At 40.3% G+C, this 19,671-nt stretch overlaps 1 protein-coding gene across 2 annotated transcripts in view; it reads right to left on the bottom strand.

Moving 5' to 3' along the window:
- Positions 1 to 19,671, bottom strand: part of myo10 (myosin X) — a 255,739-nt gene that overhangs the window by 55,250 nt on the left and 180,818 nt on the right. For both annotated transcript variants that reach the window (XM_024419927.2, XM_042328542.1), the window contains 5 exons: positions 19,000 to 19,068; positions 15,197 to 15,279; positions 14,786 to 14,894; positions 14,287 to 14,367; positions 3,246 to 3,370 (listed from right to left, as the gene is read on the bottom strand). In XM_024419927.2, the coding sequence (XP_024275695.2) occupies positions 3,246 to 3,370; positions 14,287 to 14,367; positions 14,786 to 14,894; positions 15,197 to 15,279; positions 19,000 to 19,068 (467 nt within the window). The remainder of the gene's footprint in view (positions 1 to 3,245; positions 3,371 to 14,286; positions 14,368 to 14,785; positions 14,895 to 15,196; positions 15,280 to 18,999; positions 19,069 to 19,671) is intronic.

Consider the following 19,671-nt stretch of genomic DNA (forward strand, 5'->3'; position numbering starts at 1 on the left):
AACCTGCATCAGGACACCAATAAGCTGCTACCAAACATTATAAACCTGCATCAGGACATCAATAAGCTGCTACCAAACATTATAAACCTGCATCAGGACATCAACAAGCTGCTCCCTAACATTATAAACCTGCATCAGGACATCAATGATCTGCTCCCTAACATTATAAACCTGTATCAGGACATCAATAAGCTGCTCCCAAACATTATAAACCTGCATCAGGACATCAATAAGCTGCTCCCAAACATTATAAACCTGCATCAGGACATCAATGATCTGCTCCCTAACATTATAAACCTGCATCAGGACATCAATAAACGGCTCCCAAACATTATAAACCTGCATCAGGACATCAATAAGCTGCTCCCAAACATTATAAACCTGCATCAGGACATCAATAAGCTGCTCCCAAACATTATAAACCTGCATCAGGACATCAATAAGCTGCTCCCTAACATTATAAACCTGCATCAGGACAACAATAAGCTGCTCCCAAACATTATAAATCTGCATCAGGACATCAATAAGCTGCTTCCAAACATTATAAACTTGCATCAGGAAATCGAGTCTATAATAGTTCATGTAGGATTCAATGGTATTATGAATGGCAGCTCTGAACAGCTGAAGATGGATTTTAAAGAACCGATTGGGTCACTGCTTGACACCAACAGACACCCCTAAATATCTGTCCCTCTGCCTTCCTTAAATCGTGGCATTGAATGTTTCAGCAGACGTTTAGCCCTCCATAACAGGCTACGAGACTATTGCAGCTCTGTGGGTGTAACATTTAATGACAATTTTGATACCTTCTGGAACCAAAGCTCGTATTATAAGGAGGATGGGATCCACCCAAATTATTTGGGTTGCTGGATCCTTACACCGCATTATAAGGCTGCGTTGAGACAATGACTTATCAATGACCCAAGCTCAGCTCAGTTAATCCCTACCATTGTGTCACTAAATTGTCATAACGCTTCAGCATTAGTACATTATCCCAGGGGTGTTGGAAGACACAATGTAAGTAACATAATTTGTGTACCTCTTACTGCCCTGAATGTCTCTGCTGAATACACAGCTATTGTATGCAGTAATCACGCGCCTATGAATCATTTATACTATTAACACTGAGGCGGTGTGCCCTAGTAGGAAGTCCACTGTGTGCAGCTCACCCTGCACTAACATAAATAACATGAGCATTTCTACTGCTGCTAAGCTTCCCAGGAAAGCAATGAAAACAGTCAAACATCCCAGAAAAGTGCTAACCTAAGAAACAAGGTTAATGAAGTCGATAACATGCTAGTAACAGATTATGTTCATATTCTGACAATCTCTAAAACTAGATAATACCTTTGATGATATAGTGGTAGCATCTCATGGTAATAACATCTACAGAAAATACAAAAATACCAATGGGGATGGTGTTGCGGTCTATATTAAGAACCACATTCCTGTAAGGCTTAGAGAGGATCTCATGTTAAATAGTGTTGAATTAATATGGCTACATGTTTACCTGCCTCACCCAAAGCCCATTCTTGTGGGAAGCTGCTATAGACTACCAAGTGCTAAGTCAGTATCTGGATAAATGTGTGAAATGCTTGATAATGTATGTGATATCAACATAGAGCTATATTTTCTTGGTGATTTCAATATTGACTGGCTTTCATCAAGCTGCTCACTCAAGAAAAAATGTCAAACTGTAACCAGTGCCTGCAACCTGGTTTAGATTATCAGTCAACCTTCCAGGGTAGTTACACATAGTACAGGAATGAAATCATCAACATGGATTGATCACATCTTTACTAATGCTGCAGACATTTTCTTGAAAGCAGTATCCAGATGCCTAGGATGTAGTGATCACAATATCTAGGAAAACCAAAGTTCCAAAGTCTGGGCCTAATATAGTGTATAAGAGGTCATACAATACATTTTGTAGTGATTCCTATGTTGTTAACGTAAAGAATATTTGCTGGTCTGTGGTGTGTAATGAGGAGCAACCAGACGCTGCACTTGACACATTTATGAAATGTCTTATTCCAGTTACTAATAAGCATGCGCTCATTAATTAAGAAAATTACTGTAAAAACGGTTAAATCCCCTTTGATTGACGAGGAACCGAAAAAGTGTATGGTTGAGAGGGATGAGGCAAAAGGAATGGCAAATAAGTCTGGCAGCACAACCGATTGGCAAACGTATTGCAAATTGAGAAATCATGTGACTAAACTGAAAAAAAGAAGAAGAAACTATACTATGAATCAAAGATAAATTATATAAAGAATGATAGTAAAAAGCTTTGGAAAAAAGCGAACTCAGCTCCATCATTCATTGAATCAGATGTATCATTCGTCAAAAAACCCACTGATATTGCCAATTACTTTAATGATTTATTATTTGTCAAGATTAGCAAATTTAGGCATGACATGCCAGCAGCAAACACTGACACTACACATTCAAGTATATCTGACCAAATAATGATAGACAAGAATTGTAATTTTGAATTCTGTAAAGTGAGTGTGGAAAAGGTGAAAAAAATATTGTTGTCAATCAACAATGACAAGCCACTGGGGTCTGACAACTTGGATGGAAAACTACTGATGATATTGCCACTATTTGCGATATTTTCAATTTAAGTCTACAAGAAAGTGTGTGCCCTCAGGCCTGGAAGGAAGCAAAAGTAATTCTGGTATTTCGCTACACTCGCATTAACATCTGCTAACCATGTGTATGTGACAAATAAAATTTGATTTTGATTTGAAGTCATTCCGCTAACCAGGAATTGTAAAGCCCCCTTTATTGGCTCAAATAGCCTACCAATCAGCCGGTTACCAACCCTGAGTAAACTTTTGGAAAAAAATGTGTTTGACCAGATACAATGCTATTTCACAGTAGACAAATTGACACCAGACTTTCAATGATAAAGGGACAATAGAGAGCTGAGTACAGGCCATTAGCACATTTGGTAGGCTATTAATGACAATCAGAGGCATCAGAGCACAGCTTTGGAGAACCCTAGTTACCGTGACTCAACAGTCATGTGGAATTTGACTGTGGTCATGACTCCTGACTGTCGGTATGGCGGTAATATGGTCACCATAAGAGCCCTAGTCTCAGAGTAGGAGTGCTGGTTTAGGATCAGTTTAACCATTTAGATAATTTGAATAAGAATAACTGGACAGGGGAGAGCTGATCCTAGATCAGCACTTCTACTATAAAACACTTCACACATACGGCCCCAGCTCTGTACTCACCTGGTACAGAAGTCTTGGAAAGGCCTCCTGATGGGGAAGCCTGTACGGCGGATCTTTACTGTCTCCAGCATCCCTGAGTATCTGAGCTGGTTCAGCACCACCGTCTGGTCAAACTGCTCAGGCATCTGAGGGCAGGAAAGTGGACGGAAATATGTAATACTGCGGCGGTTTGATGTTACACATTAGTAGTGCAGCAGATGAGTGGGCACACACTGTGCAGAGGGAAACCTTGTGAACCCAGTCGCTATTAGCTATGTAAATACAACCTAGTATTGACAAATCTGAAATGATTTGGGGTTTGTAATGATTTGTACTTGTGTAACTTTTCCTCGATAAGTCACTCAATCAGATGACGTGATTGCTTGTACAGTGCTTTTTATAACGCCGTTGTCACAGGCAATACATCAGATGTCATTAGGCAACTGGAAAACCAGTGTTCATATTTGTGTGTTAAGAAAATACATACGTTTAGTTTGAGACCACTAGAGACGCAGCCCTGACTTCTTAAACAAAGTCATAAATTTAACAAGTTGAGACGACATAACTGATGAGGTCTACAACCATCTCACAGCCCCTACTGTAAAACCCTCCATTCATACTCTCATATAATGCATATCTCTCATTCATGAATCTAAGCCCTTTAACACAAAACACGCAGGAGCACACAGGAATATCTGTCATTCACAAATCAAAGCCCTTTCATTTGCTTGGCCATTTTAGAGACGTCTCCACCAGCAACAGATACGAAAGGCATTGGGGGAAGGAAGGGGAGTGTGTGAGCGAAAGCCTAGTGGAAGTCATTATGTGGTACCCCTCACCCTTAACCTCAGTGGGCGTAGGGGGGTAGCAATAAGAGGGCGCTTTCATACCTCATGTATTGCCCCTTTTATTTCAATTTCATTGAAAGGGCAGAGATCTAGATAGACCCATTCTGGCCAAGAGAAGAAGCGATCAGATTCACCAATGGACACAGATCACTGGTTGAATGACGCCCTGTAAGAGCAATAGGCTAAGGGAACACCTTATTAGCATAATTGTATTTGCATAATGAGCCTAACTAGCCGTCGTTGTGTCACAAAGCCCTGTGTCATAGGAAGCTGCCGTCTGACTCTTTCTTTCTTTTTCTGACTGACTGTCATTGTCTGGTTTTGACCAACCCGATTGTCTGTATGTCAGATGTGCTACCTCTCTTTGTATATCACTCTCTCTTCCATCTCTGTTTTTAATTCTCTGATTTTAAAAAGCAGTTTGTCTGTCAGACAGCTGCCCTCTCTTTCTGTCTCTCTTTTGCTCTCCCGCTCTTTCTCTGTCACTTTCTGACTTTTGAAACATTGCTTGTTTGTCAGAGAGCTGCAGGTCATATCCCTCTTTACCTCTCTCTCTGTGTTGCAAATTCTACTCTAATAAAGTACTCTTTATTTTTCCTCAGTCTGATTTTAAACCCCACAGCTGTCATTTCAGGAAGCCACAGTGGGCTACTCTCTCTGACATTCAGTTTCTATATGTAAACAGATAGTGAGTATGGGCTCAGGGAGAGCAAGAGCTACACCATGTATATGAAATAACTACTGTAGGCCTACGTCATACTCAGAACTTACCCAGTAAAATGTGTATTCTGTCTCTTTTGTTTTATTAATTCCCTCACTTCAGGGGCGCTACATTCCTCCCTTCAGTGGCACTACATCCCTCACTTCAGTGGCGCTACATTAACACATTTGGCCAAAAGGCAAAAAAATAATAAAATAAATTCTTATAGACCAGAAGACCCACAACCTCTTTACAAAAAAGTGCAGGGTCAGGCCTTTTGCCCGTCAATTAAAGTTACATATTGCACCTTTAAAAATCTAGTATGTGAATGTAAATCTAGATCCAAAATATTGAATTCAAAGTTCCCAAACTTCAATCAATCAATCAATTGGCATGATTACAAACAAGCATCAGCCACGGCCTCTCTCTCTCTCTGAAGGGAACGCATAGTCTGAGAAAGCAAAACCTTATCTCTTCACACCAAATGTCTAACTAAAGACCAAGCTGGTCATTCAGTTGGACAAAAGAGGGTGTGTTCAGGTGGTCATGGGGGTTGGGAACTCTGAGGGAAAAGTCAAATATGGACAAGAGAGAGGAGAGAATGCCTCCCCCCTTACAAATCACCATATGTATAGCAACAAAAAGCTGAATTATTAGTATACATACAGTATTATATCAATGATTGTAAATAAAATCAATAAGAGAATCCATCATCTCAGTTGATGAGAATATCAACAGGTATTTTCTCTCTGTAAGTAACCAAAAAATAATATCACATAAGCTGATTATCACATGTCAAACATTGGTAAAAACTAGGTTTGCAAAAAGCAGCACACATATAAATGGTGCATTGTTTAAATTAACAGTGTCCCAAAGAGCAGTGCATTTCAAAGGTTGAGAGACGAATAATAGAGCGAGCTGTGGTGACACATCTGTTTGTTTTTAACCGAAATGTCACATCTTTATCAATCTCCTTATCAATTCATTTTGGTCATGCCGTGAGCAAAATCAATGAACTGCAACAGCACAACAAATACACATCTAATATTGACACATAACTGGCAATATCAGAAGAGTTGTCCCTTTCGCCAGCCAATCAAATGGTGTGTCCTCACCAAAAATGCTAGCCCTAGATAATGAATGTGATGGCACAACAATCAATAACTTTAGCTAGCAAATGCAACAAGAAACCCCTTCGCCATGCCAACACTGAACCGTGCACCTTTTCAGTCTTCCATTTCCACTCCACCACGGAAGCCACTCTTTCAGGTAAAAACATACTCCAGTGCCACAAACAAAGCCTAATGCACACTAGCCGAGCGATAACACTTTCCATTTAAACTACATTGCCTCTTACCATGCAATGCAGCGTAGTCTCTCATTCCATCTCTAACAATAAGCCAAGAGTTCCGTATCAAGGCAGAGAGATATAGACAGATGACAGAAGTTCCTAAAAGCTGGGTCTCTCTCTCCAACACACACACAAGAATAAACACAAGCAGAGAATGAACAAAGCCTTTTGCCAGCTCCGCTTCTCTTTATGTGTGTGGGGGCGGTTACCATGGAGATGCGTCCCATGCTGAGGCTAATTTGTATGGGCCACTTGTAGGGACTGTTGGGGAGGGTGGGGAGAAGTGTGTGTGTGTATCAGTGTGTGTATGTGTGAGTGAACATTTTTGTGCCTGTGTATGTTCTATGTAAGTGCATATGTGTGTGTGCGTGTCTTTGCCTGTGTGTGTGTGTGTGTGTGTGTGTGCGTGTCTTTGCCTGTGTGTGTGTGTGTGTGTGTGTGTGTGCACAGGGGGAAAGGGAATAGTGGACAAAAACAGTGCACTCTGGAAATACGAGGAGCGGGCATCCGGGAACAAAAGCTGTTCATTTTTAAACATGTTCCAATATCCTCACTAGCATACCCACGTCGAATGAATCAATGTATGTATTGGGCAGGCATTGCACTCATGGAACATTCTATTTTGCAGCGTGACCCAAATGAGTTACCCTCCAGTGCAGGCATTGTAACATTGGCTGAAATAGTACTCACACAACCATTTCATGTTTCAAAATGATTTCTTTATCCAGATTAAGGGTGCTGCTATGGAATCCCCTATGGCTCCTAACTATGCTAATTTGTATGTGGGTTACATAGAGAAACAGTCAATTCACTAAGATCTACATGGATATTATGGCAGAGGCGGGCAATGTTCGTTCCCTTGGACTGTAGTGCTATGCAGTGAAAACTCTTTTGAATCTGCTGGGGACTCACATGCTATTAAGTGTACGGTATGCGACATGTTTGCAGACGTCATGGAGAAAGGTCAGATGGACACCTTCATGTGTGAAAAATGTATTGAACTCGATGCAGCTAAAGAAAGGATTATTGAACGGAATAAGGCTTGAACTGAATAAGGATTCTTAGAGTCTATCGGCATCTTTAAATGCTTCCTATCAAAACATCCAAGAGGATTATAATGGGACCTTCCTGGGATATGATCAGTTTCCGCCATTGTACCCCTCTACTAGTTTGAACCAGATTTATGGTTGCTCATTGTTCAACTCCAGTTGAGTGTGAATTGATGTGTGTCGGAACCAGGAAGAAGGAGAAGAATCGTTCCCGGCGCGCCTGCTTTGTTACCCCGCGTACAGACTTAAGACTCAAATTGCTTTGAGCCCCTGTCCCGTCTGTCTTCTACCGGGGACGTACATGTTCCTTCCATGGCTGTGAAAGCTACTGTCCTATAGTGAATCAACTGCCTGGACCCCTGTGGCCCCCCTCCCCTGGGCCGTGCTCTCTGTCTCAGAGCTCTGTCCTTCTGGCTGTTGCAGGCCTGCACACAGCCGGCGGTTCAGCGGCCCTCCCCTGGGCCGTGCTCTCTGTCTCAGAGCTCTGTCCCTCTGGATGTTGCAGGCCTGCACACAACCGGCGGTTCAGCGGCCCTCCTCTGGGGTAGTTATGTGGCTCTGGCTCTGCAGTCTGCTACGAGGCCGGAACATTCCGGCCGATTATGATAGTTCGATGGTGCACATATATCTGTACCTGGGGCAAGGACTGTGTTTTCCTGGGGCAAAAGTTCAGGATATCACCAGGTTGCTTCCTGAGGCTGTGCGTCAGTCACTGGGGGCTGAAACTGTTATAGTTCAAGACATTAAGTTGGCTAGATCAGAGCAGCTTAAAAAAATATTTTATAGACCTTGTTAACAAGCTGAAAGACTTAAAGAAGTGTCCGTTCACCTCTGCCCCTCTTCCTCTGCTTGGTCATAGAAGTGGCAGATTCAGTAGACTGCTAGTACTCCTTGACTGGCTGAAAGTCTACTGTCTATATGCAGGCATGACTTTTATTGACAATTTTGATACATTTCAGGGATGATGGAATTCACCCAAATCACCTTGACGCGTGCGTGAACACTATCTAATCAGTACAAGGCAGCTCTAAGAAATGGACTCTTAAGGTCTTTTACTAGTCCTGCTATGGCTAGAAAGGAGGGTACTGCCATTAGCACTTTTACTCATTTGCATTGTAAAATGAAGCCGCTGCTGTCTCAGGTAATCCCTACTGTAATTACGTCTCAACGCCCCCAGAAAACAGCGATAGATAAGCAACATGTAGGGCGGATTGAGGTCAATTTCAACAATTTAATTTTCATTGCTATGCAGCCTTTTGTTTTGAATAATAGGTTGGCATGTAATGATCTGGCTTTTATTGACACTGCAGGTGATTTCAAAGCCAAAAATGGTTTGAAATGCATACACCTAAAGGTGGTGGTGTTGCTATCTATACAAAAAGTCACCTTTCTGTGTCTCTTTTAAAGGCTACTTCTAGTCCTAAACTATTTTAATTTCTAGTTTAAATCTTCAACTAGGTTCTAATTCTAAAGTAACTCATCTAAAGTAACTCATCTACTGATCTCCCTCCACTAAGAAATGGTTGTTAACTAGTCTCACTGATTTAATAGCTTATTTTTTACTTCTAAAATGTTTGTCAAAAGTGACTTTAACCTGTCCTGGGGAAACCAAGACTCAAGACTGTTTAAAGGATTTTTGTAATAACCTAAATCTCACTCAGTTGATTACCAAGCCCACATGTCCAAATCTGAGGGATCCTACTAACTAAACATGAATTGACCTTATGTTTACAACCCCCCTGAGAAATGTGTGGCTAATGGTGTTTTCTCCTAGGAAATTAGTGGTCACTGTCCTATTGTTCGTATTATAGATGTTAGGACTGATAAGGCAATACAACTACTGCCCACTCAACTACTGACCACAACTACTGACCACAACCTCACAACTTCTGACCACAACCCCACAATTGCTGACCACATCTAGTGACCACAACCACACAACTTCTGACCACAACCACACAAATAGTGACCATAACATCACAACTTCTGAACACAACTACTGACTAAAACTATTGACCACAACTACTGACTTCAACCCCACAACTTCTGACCACAACCACAAAACTACTGGCCTACAACTTTTGACAACATAACTACTGACCACAACCACACAACTTTAGACCACAACCACACAACTGCTGACCACAGCTAGTTACTACAACCACACAATTACTGACCACAAACATACAACTTCTGACCACACAACTACTGACCACACATGTAAATAACCATAGCTACTGACCACCACAATTACTGACCACAACTACCTGGACACAACTACTGACCAGCACCACACAACTACTGACCACAAACACACAACTTCTAACCACAACCACACAACTTCATAACACACACCGACTGACTCGACTACTGAACAACTCCTGACCACAACCACACAACTACAGAACACAACCACACAACTCCTGACCACAACCACACAACTACTGGCTACAACTACTGACCACAACTACTAAACCACAACTACTGACCACAATTACTGACCACAAACATATATCTGCTGACCACAACAACACAATCACTGACCCAAGTTACTGACTACAACCACAAAACTTATGACCAGAACTGCTGACCATAACCACACAATGGCTGACCACAATTAATGATGACAACCACTAAAATACTGACCACAACCACACAACTACTGACCACAACTACTGACCACAACCATACAACTTTTGACCATAACCACACAATGGCTGACCACAATTAATGATGACAACCACAAAAATACTGACCACAACCACACAACTACTGACCACAACCACACAACTACTGACCACAAGAACACAACTACAGACCATAAAACTGACCACCCCAACTGACTCGTCTACTGAACAACTCCTGACCACAACTACTGACCAAAACCACACAACTACAGAACACATCTACAGCATCGGTGGGACCCTCGTGGGACGGTTGAGCTAACATAGGCTAATGTGATTAGCATGAGGTTATAATTAACAAGAACATTTCCCAGGACATGGACATATCTGATATTGGCAGAACGCTTAAATTCTTGTTAATCTAATTTCACTGTCCAATTTACAGTAGCTATTACAGTGAAATAATACCATGCTATTGTTTGAGGAGAGTGCACAATTATGAACTTGAAAATGTATTAATAAAAACAATTAGGCACATTTGGGCAGTCTTGATATCAAATGTTGAACAGAAATGCAATGGTTCATTGGATCAGTCTAAAACTTTGCACATACACCGCTGCCATCTAGTAGCCAAAATCTAAATCTAAATCTGAGCTGGAATAATTACATTATGGTCTTTCTCTTGCATTTCAAAGATGACGGTACAAAAAAAAGAAAGAAATGTCTTTGTATTATCTTTTACCAGAAATGGCAGATTTTTAATGTAATATCTACATATTGTGGTTCCTCCTTTAAAAGTTGCGTTATACTGCGGCACACCTTGCGTGCTGCTGCAGCATTCTGTGGCACGTCATTTAATTCTCAGACATTTCTTCTGTAACTGCAAGTAATTGCTAGTTTGACCACAAGAGGGCATCTTTGAGAAGCATTTGGTAATAACATAGTATATGGGATTGATTTTAAGAAATTTGGCTTAATTAGATTAATATTAAAGGTGTTTCCATTCAGAGAAAAACGACAAACGAAACCCTAAGGGAAATGTGGTTTCCGATGGAATGGAAAATATGGCGCTGTACGTGTACGTCGGGAGTAGGCTACAGGATTGGAGGATTCTAAATGGTTTGCCTTCATTAAACAACTTTGTGTAAATCAGTGATATTTATTCCCATATTATTTCATTATGGATCCATAAGTAAATAACATCTGCATTTTGAAAGAGTATTTTTTATCTTTATTTTATTAACGAAATGTGGTTATTTGTGTATTAGGCTACTGTGCAGTTTCCGTTAGGATGGAAAAGAAAATATGGCTCTGTGCAATGTGACGCTCATCAATTCAGAGCATTGTAAGATAGTCTGAATTTACGAACTGACAATTTCGCTCTCGGAGCGCACACTGGATGTTCGGGTTTAGCGTTCTGGCCTTACAACGGTAGTCAAGCACCCAAGCGAACGTTGGCTAGTTACATCCAGACACAAATGAGACCACTCTTACCATTTTACCCGTCCTAGCAGAGCTGGTAAAGTAGTTGTGTTAACCAGAGCGTTGGTGACTGTAAATGTGCTGCTGGAAACAATTTAATTACGCTTTTTTCCCGATGTTTACTGACACCGGACATATTCAACGGGTGTTGAGCGCTTGTAAAGTAATTATTCTGCGCTCTGGTACACTCAGACGAGAGTGCTCTGAAGTCCGTGTAGATCGTAGGATGGACACACAACATTTTTAACAACGTTCTTTTCTGATAAAAACGATTTCATTGCATCCGCCGTGGAGCCCAGTTTCATAATATGACAATATGTCCCAGCTGCTTGCTGTCTTTCTGAAGTGATGTGACATTTGTTTTTGTGCATAATGCCTTATTTTAATTCCTTTTTTCACCCTGCTAGCTCCTATTAGTTCTATTGAGCACCGTGGCACAAACTTGCCTTCCAAACAGTCTATTCCAGCTTATTGCTCAACGTCACAATGCCTGCTTCATTATTGTTGGCAATGAGACCTGTTCACGTTGTTTTATAGTTCAAATGTAAACATCAAAAATAATATTGGAACTCTACAGTCTTCCCATTGTTTCCTTATGGAGGAAATATAGGTATGTCTGTGTATATTTTGATTTTTTTCAAGTCGGACGACATTTTAATAATGAGAATCTCCTCTTTCTAAGTATGTAAGCCTGGGCAGCTAGCTCAGTTGTCATCAAATGCTAGCCCGAAAATACTTTTTAATTAATATAGAATTAATGATTAGTTTCACAGTGTTATCTGACAAAGGTATTGATGTGAGTTTTTGTTCCTCTGCCTCCCCACACACTGTTTACACCATATCAATTGGGTGCCAGTAATATCAAAGTCTCTGCAATAGTGTGTGGTTTCTTGGCATTCCCTCAACCAGCTTCATGAGGTAGTCACCTGGAATGTTTTTCAATTAACAGGTGTGCCTTGTTAAAAGTTCATTTGTGGAATTCCTTTTCTTCTTAATGCATTTGAGCCAATCAGTTGTGTTGTGACAAGGTAGGGGTGGTATACAGAAGAAAGCCCTATTTGGTAAAAGACCAAGTCCATTTTATGGCAAGAACAGCTCATATAAGCAAAGATAAATGACAGTCCATCATTACTTTAAGGCATGAAGGTCAGTGAATCCAGAACATTTCAAGAACTTTGAAAGTTTCTTCAAGTGCCGTCGCAAAAACCATTGAGCACTATGATGAAACTGGCTCTCATGAGGACCGCCACAGGAAAGGAAGACCCAGAGTTATCTCTGCTGCAGAGGATAAGTTCATTAGAGTTAACTGCACCTCAGATTGCTGCCCAAATAAATGCTTCACAGAGTTCAAGTAACAGACACATCTCAACATCAACTATTCAGAGGAAACTGCGTGAATCAGGCCTTCATGGTCGAATTGTTGCAAATAAACTATTACTAAAGGACACCAATAAGAAGAATTGACTTGGACATTAGAATTGACTAAAGGACACCAATAAGAAACACGAGCAATGGACATTAGACCGTTGGAGTCCAAATTTAAGATTGGATTCCAAATGCAGTGTCTTTGTGAGAAGCAGAGTAGGTGAACGGATGATCTCCACATGTGTGGTTCCCACGGTGAAGTATGGAGGAGGTGGTGTGATGGTGTGGGGGTGCTTTGCTGGCGACACTGTAGGTGATATATTTAGAATTCAAGGCATACTTAAGCAGCATGGCTATCACAGCATTCTGCAGCGATATGCCATCCCATCTGGTTTGCGCTTAGTGGGACTATCGTTTGTTTTTCAACAGGACAATGACCCAAAACACACCTCCAGGCTGTGTAAGGGCTATTTGACCAAGGAGAGTGATGGAGTGCTGCATCAGATGACCTGGCCTCCAAAATCAACCGACCTCAAACCAATTGAGATGGTTTGGGATGAGTTGGACCGCAGAGTGAAGGAAAAGCAGCCAATAAGTGTTCAGCATATGTGGGAACTCCTTCAAGACTATTGGAAAAGCATTCCTCATGAAGCTGGTTAAGAGAATGCCAAGAGTGTGAAAATATGTCATCAAGGCAAAGGTTGGCTACTTTGAAGAATATTAAATATTTGTTTAACACTTTTTTGGTTACTGCATGATTCCATATGTGTTATTTCATACTTATGATGTCTTCACTATCATTCTACAATGTAGAAAACAGTAAAAAAACAACAACCTTTGAATGAGTAGGTGTGTCCAAACTTTTGACTGGTACTGTATATATTATAATAACAATAGTGTATACTATAGCGATACAATATACTACATTGTTTGTTCGTTCATTGGTTAATTCACAATCAGTCACAAATAGAGAATGTAGTTGTAATTGAAACAATGGGCCACAGTCAATTGCTCCCCCCAGCAACACAATGTATCAATGAATGTATCAGGACTAATGAAAGAACCAATAAGTACTTCATTGATCAGTTGACTAATTGACAACTAATCGGTCCAAATGTACCCCTTGTCCTTGGCCCTTTGATGTTTGCAGATATGTAATGTGTGGGTAAGTATTGGTGGGACTTCCATATTGCTTAAACCTTATAGATCTATAAAGGGTTAGGGAGAAAATGTAGACCAGCTGAACCATTTGTTTCCACTGCCTCCTTCTTTCCTTTCCTCCTTTCCTTCCGTTTCATGCTGAACATGTTTTAATCTTTGACAGGAGCCACTGACTCAATTTGACTCCTCATTCTGGGCTCAGGCTGTATGTCATGTGTGTACATTAACCAAGCCTTGCAAACTCCCTAGAGATCATAGGGCAGCAAAGGGCCGAACTCCCATTTTATTGCTATAGTGTGTTAGTGTGTGTGTGGTCAGGGAAGAGGAGTGTTGCCTTTTTATACACAGTCAATGATTGGATTCCCACACTTTAAAAAAAGATATGGATTTTTCTTTATTCATTGATGGCCTTGCCCTATGTTAAAAAGATTGTATTCAAGGAAGAGGAGTATAACGTAAAGTTTATATATGTAGGAGCTTACCTTGTGAGTGTTCGGCTTGATGCATCGCACAAAAAAGGGGTTCGAAGTACTGAGGTTGGCCATCAGTGAGTGCAAGGAATTCTGGGTAAAAAAATATATTAAACGTTAGCTAACTCTGACACTGTTACACTTCAGTATTGTTAGGGATGCTGATTATTATGCACTTTCCATGTTTATGATATAAAGGCAAATACAAACAAGGGACAAGGGTCAATTAAATGGTCACTGCATTATGTACGGAACAAAAATATAAACGCAAAGTGTTGGTCCCATTTTTCATGCGCTGAAATAAAATATCCCACTTTTTTGGTTACTACATGATTCCATATGTGTTATTTCATAGTTTTGACATCTTCACTATTATTCTACAATGTAGAAAATAGTAAAAAATAAAGAAAAACCCTTGAATGAGTAGGTGTGTCCAAACTTTTGACTGGTACTGTGTACAGTCCCTCGACTGGTTAGTGCAGATAAATGTAAGACAATTATCGTCACTGACCTTAAACTGGGAACTGACAGTGGGTCTCCTGTGCTTGGAGCTGCATTTGAGGGTGTCCTGCTTGTTACGGCTCGAGACGTGCTCAAAGAGGTCGTACACAAAGTCCAACCTGATGCACACGCACACACACGCGCACACATGCACACACACAGAATAAGTGTTACAATGTGCACGTTTGAATATCCAACTTTATCCAGCTCTGCATGACCCTCAATTAAAAATAAAACCCCTATTCAATTAATTCAAAACAGTAGTGCAGAATGTATGAATTGTTCACTTACGGATGGTTGCATCTCAAATAGCACCCTATTTCATATATAGAGTACTACTTTTAGGCTATGGTTAAAATGTCTGCACTGCATAGGGAATAGGGCGCAAATCAAGATTGAACATTATAGAATTGCCGCTTACCTGCTTTCTCTAAGCAGGTTGAGGATGTCATCCCTGAAAGTGTCTCGATTCTTCTCCAGAATGCCCCTCACGTCATACAACACCTAGAGCACACCAACTACTTTAATGATTTTGTTCGTCGGCAAGATTAGCAAACTTAGCCGTGACATGCAAGCAACAAATGCCGACACTACACATCCAAGTATAAATTACCAAGTTATTATGAAAGAAATGCATTCCAATTTTGATTTCCGAAAAGTGAGTGTGGAAGAGGTGAAAAAATTATTGTTGACTATCAACAATGACAAGCCACCGGGGTATGACAACTTGGATGGAAAATTACTGAGGAAAATAGAGTACGATATTGCCACTTTGCAATATCTTCAATATAAACCTACAAGAAAGTGTTTGGAGGGAAGCAAAAGTCAGTCCACTACCCAAGAACAGAAAAGCCCCCTTTACTTGCTCAAAAAAAATTATAGGACACGCACTCTACACACTGATTTGTTATGATAAGTGTTATTAAATATGTAATGTCATATTTTAAATTGTATACAACTGATTTAATGTTGCTGGACCTAGGGTTGCAAAGGGTCGGTAACTTTCCATGGGAAGTTAAGCCCGGGAATTTAGGGAATTTTGCTTAAATTAATCTAAAAAGTTAGCTTACAACAAGTGAACCTTTTTTTCTGTGATTCACATAAGGCAATTCTAGGTCTTGTGACATATTTTGGTTAAACTATCCCCAATTCAATGGATTTGCAACCCTCTGCATGCACAGTGCATTCTTCCATCACATGTACAGCTGATTCTCAAGATCTTGCACACTAACGAGATGCTATTGAGCCCACACTACTACACAGTCTGAGCCAAGGACAACATGCTTTCTGTTAAATTTTGATTACAATACTGGGTGGGGTGAATATATTTTATGACATACATAATTTTTTTTGGTGTTAACTAGTAAATAGTAGCCTAAAACAAAGTGTGTTTAAATCATTTATAACTTGTTAACAATTTCTGCTTGTTAGTTTTTGCTACCATGTAGGTTTTTAGCTTGCTTGAGCCTGCTAACTGAGTGTTAATTCAACTATTTCCATACATGTTTCATTTTAAAAAATTTTATCTTACAAAGGAGTTGTTTAATCTAACTGCTTAACTATTTATCTGTACATGGAGTTTTTTGGGTTAAAAAAAATAATAATTCTAATCTTTACAGGAAAATGCCACGGGCACTATCTGGTGTGTGGAGACATTTCACTGCAGATAATGTAGAAGGAAAAGCTGTGTACATTTGAAAATACTGTGCCAAATAATATGTGAAGAATGAAATAAAGATGCAGAATCATCTGGCCAAGTACATAAAGTTTCCTCAGCGCACACAAGCAACCTTTGACAAAAGTCCCTCTACTTCTACTTGAGGTGAAAATGATTAATCAGACACCTTATCGATAGCAACAGCTCATGGTCCTCCTGGAATCAGACGTTAGACCCAATGGAGGAAAGTAGTCAGAGAAATGCTGATGAATGTCTTGCTCGAGCTGTGTATGCAGCTGGTTCATCTCTGATCCTCACAGGCAATGTGTATTGGAAGAGATTTCTGAATGTTCATCTCCCAGCATACACCCCTCCAACCAGACATGCTTTATCTACATATTTGCTGGATGCAGAGTTCAACAGAGTTCAAGTGAAGGTCAAGCAAATCATAGAGAAAGCAGACTGTATTGCAATCATCTCTGATAGGTGGTCAAATGTTTGTGGGCAAGGAATAATTAACTACATCATCTCCACCACTCAGCCAGTATTCTACAAGAGCACAGACACAAGGGACAACAGACACACCAGTCTCTACATTGCAGATGAGCTGAAGGCAGTCATCAATGACCTTGGACCAGAGAAGGTATTTGCACTGGTGACAGACAATGCTGCGAACATGAAGGCTGCTTGGTCTAAAGTGGAGGAGTCCTACCCTCACATCACACCTATTGGCTGTGCTGCTCATGCATTTAACCTTCTCCTTAAGGACATCATGGCACTGAAAACAATGGATACACTTTACAAGAGAACCAAGGAGATGGTTAGGTATGTGAAGGGTCATCAAGATATAGGAGCAATCTACCTCACCAAGCAAAGTGAGAAGAATAAGAGCACCACATTGAAGCTGCCCAACAACACCCGTTGGGGTGGTGTTGTTATCATGTTTGACAGTCTTCTGGAGGGGAAAGAGTCTCTCCAAGAAATGGCCATATCACAGTCTGCTGATATGGATAGCCCCATCAAGAGGATCCTCCTGGATGATATATTTTGGGAGAGAGTGGTAAGCAGCCTGAAACTCCTGAAACCTATAGCAGTAGCCATTGCACGGATTGAGGGAGACCATGCCATCCTATCTGATGTTCAGACTCTGCTTGCAGATGTAAGAGAAGAAATTGGTGGCCATCTGGGCAAATTTGAGGCTTTTTGAGCCTGACAATGAGCCACCCTCAACAAGGTTGGAAATTGACAGTGAAGATGAGGCCTCAGACTCTGATGTTCAAGAAGTGGACATTGAGGAGGTCCAGGGAGAAGACATGGAAGCCTGAGAGGAAGACAACCAAAGCTGTTGTTTCGAGACTCATTTTACAGAAGTATGTTGAAAACGTTTTTGGGAGATACGATGGATCTTTGGGATCATTCAATATTCCCTTTCTTTTGTTGTTCAGTGAAATCATCCAATGTGAAGGGTCAACTCATTTAATTAAAGTTAAATCCGTATCTAAATTGTTTAAAAAAAATGAAATAGCAAGGATTTAATCATTGCAATTATGTCTACTTATGATAAGGTAAAAGGTTTCTGTTTCTGTCTCCATTCCACGCCTGACCTTAGAGAGCCGTTTTATTTCTCTATTTGGTTAGGTCAGGGTTTGATGTGGGGTGGGCATTCTATGTTCTATTTTCTATGTTTTGTATTTCATTGTTTTGGCCGGGTATGGTTCTCAATCAGGGACAGCTGTCTATCGTTGTCTCTGATTGGGAACCAGCCCTTTTTCCCACCTGTGATTGTGTGTAGTTAACTTTGTTTGTGGCACATAGCCCTGAAGCGTGCGTCACGTTTGTTTTTGTATTGTTTATTGTTTTTGTCGGCGTCATCATCCTAATAAAAAGGAATATGTACGCTCACCACGATGCGCTTTGGTCTACTTCTTTCAACGGCTGTGACACTCCATATGATATGGTAAATATATCCAATGCAAAAAACATCAACATTTAAATGGTATTAAAATTAATTTGCATATATTCCCATTAATTCCCATATATTCCCGTTAATTCCCATGGAAAGTTTCCACTTCTGAATATTCCCCAAAATGTGCAACCCTAGCTGGACCCCAGGAAGAGGACCTGCTGCCTTGTCAGCAGCTAATGGGGATCCTTAATAAATAAAAGTACACCACCAGAGAGCAGCAAATAGCGGTGAGACGAATGCAACATTCAATAGCACACACATTTGTCTACTAAGTACAGTACGTGTTGTTTGCCAGAGCTGCTGTCTGCTTTGCAAATGCTGTCCTGTTGTGTCTAACGTGCTCCTGTGTCATGGTAACACTTTAAACCTAAAGGTATGATGCTATATAACATGGTATTAGCCTGTAGTCCTATCCTGGGGCTAATAAGATGTTATGTTTCTCTATGTGTCCGAATTTCAACTCAAAACGCACTGTATTTAGCGAGGATCCTTATGAGATGACGATAAGCTCCTGACAAGTCTTAAAATGCATTGTACAGGCATCATATTGCATTATACCTGTGGTATTAACTAAAGTGTTACAGACAGGAACAACTCTTACCTCGCCTGCATAGTGTCTCACTCCAAAGTTGTGCACAGCAACGCGTGGTTTCACATAAAATTGGTTTTTCTGTAACATGAGAAAAGATTTGCGTTAGCATTATCGGCTATTCACCACATAATGCTGTTAGCGACACCATGCAATTGAGCCAACATTATTTAGAATATGACAATTGTGTGGATAACATCTCCTACAATGAAGGATCAATGAAATAGACAAGAATTTAATGAATTCCCATATTTTTCTTTATCATAATTTCAGACTCAGAAACAAAGTCTAAGAGATCTGCACGCCTATATACTACATTAGCTATATTGTTACGTACAGTAAGTGGGATGAAAAGGTAGTTGAATCAATGAAATCTAAATAAGTAATATTATTATATATTATTATTCCATTTCAGGACAAGAAACTGAAGCTATTATGCCAAAAATGTACCCTTTCAAAATCCTTTAAGCAGTTCTGGATATCTCAAAATATCATAACTCATTCATTATATCCAGGGTTGGGGAGTAACAGTAATCTGTTACATGTAAGGGATTGCAAAAAAAACGGTAACTGTAATCTGTTATGTTACCAGCAAAAATATTGTAATCAGATTACAGATACTTTTGAAAAACTAGATTACTTTTAAATTCAGAAAGGACCTTTGCGAAAAAAAATGTTTCACAC

This window comes from Oncorhynchus tshawytscha, linkage group LG10 (assembly GCF_018296145.1).
Source record: "Oncorhynchus tshawytscha isolate Ot180627B linkage group LG10, Otsh_v2.0, whole genome shotgun sequence".
Classification (NCBI taxonomy): Eukaryota; Metazoa; Chordata; class Actinopteri; order Salmoniformes; family Salmonidae; genus Oncorhynchus; species Oncorhynchus tshawytscha.